The sequence below is a fragment of the Ceratina calcarata genome, unplaced genomic scaffold, assembly GCF_001652005.2.
Source record: "Ceratina calcarata isolate Rehan_Ccalc_2016 unplaced genomic scaffold, ASM165200v1 scaffold119.2, whole genome shotgun sequence".
Taxonomy (NCBI): domain Eukaryota; kingdom Metazoa; phylum Arthropoda; class Insecta; order Hymenoptera; family Apidae; genus Ceratina; species Ceratina calcarata.
In genome coordinates, this window is record NW_017132869.1 from 764 (window position 1) to 1,132 (window position 369).

General features: G+C 56.9%; 1 protein-coding gene across 1 annotated transcript in view; it reads right to left on the reverse strand.

The window, feature by feature from the left end:
• Positions 1–364, reverse strand: part of LOC108625366 (pupal cuticle protein-like) — a gene marked incomplete at both ends in the record, with an annotated part of 1,121 nt that extends 757 nt beyond the window's left edge. The window contains one exon of the mRNA XM_026813914.1: positions 1–364. Within this exon, the coding sequence (XP_026669715.1) occupies positions 1–364 (364 nt within the window).
• Positions 365–369: the final 5 nt, after the last annotated feature.

Here is a 369-nt window from a genome sequence, read left to right on the forward strand (position 1 = left end):
GAGCAGATTGGTACACAGGCTGAGGTTGTTGGTAGCTCTGCTGCCTTAAGTAAGTAGCAGAGGTAGGCTGCGCCTGAGGTAAATTGTAAGCCGGAACTTGACCGTAGTCTAACGATTGAGGTTGATTTTTCCGCTCTTCAGCGGCTCTGGCCGCAGCCCTGGCGAACTCGGCGAAGTGGGCGGCCTTCGCTTGGGCTACTTCCGGTGTGTCGATCACGTTCCCGTCTTGACCCACTGGCGCCGGAGGTGCGTACTTTGGCGCTGCGGCCTGTGGTTGCAGAGGACCGTCCTGGTACGAGGGTGAACCCAAGTAACCCCCGTTGCAGCTCGCCACCATAGCTACTAAGAATACCTGCAAGGAGTATTTCA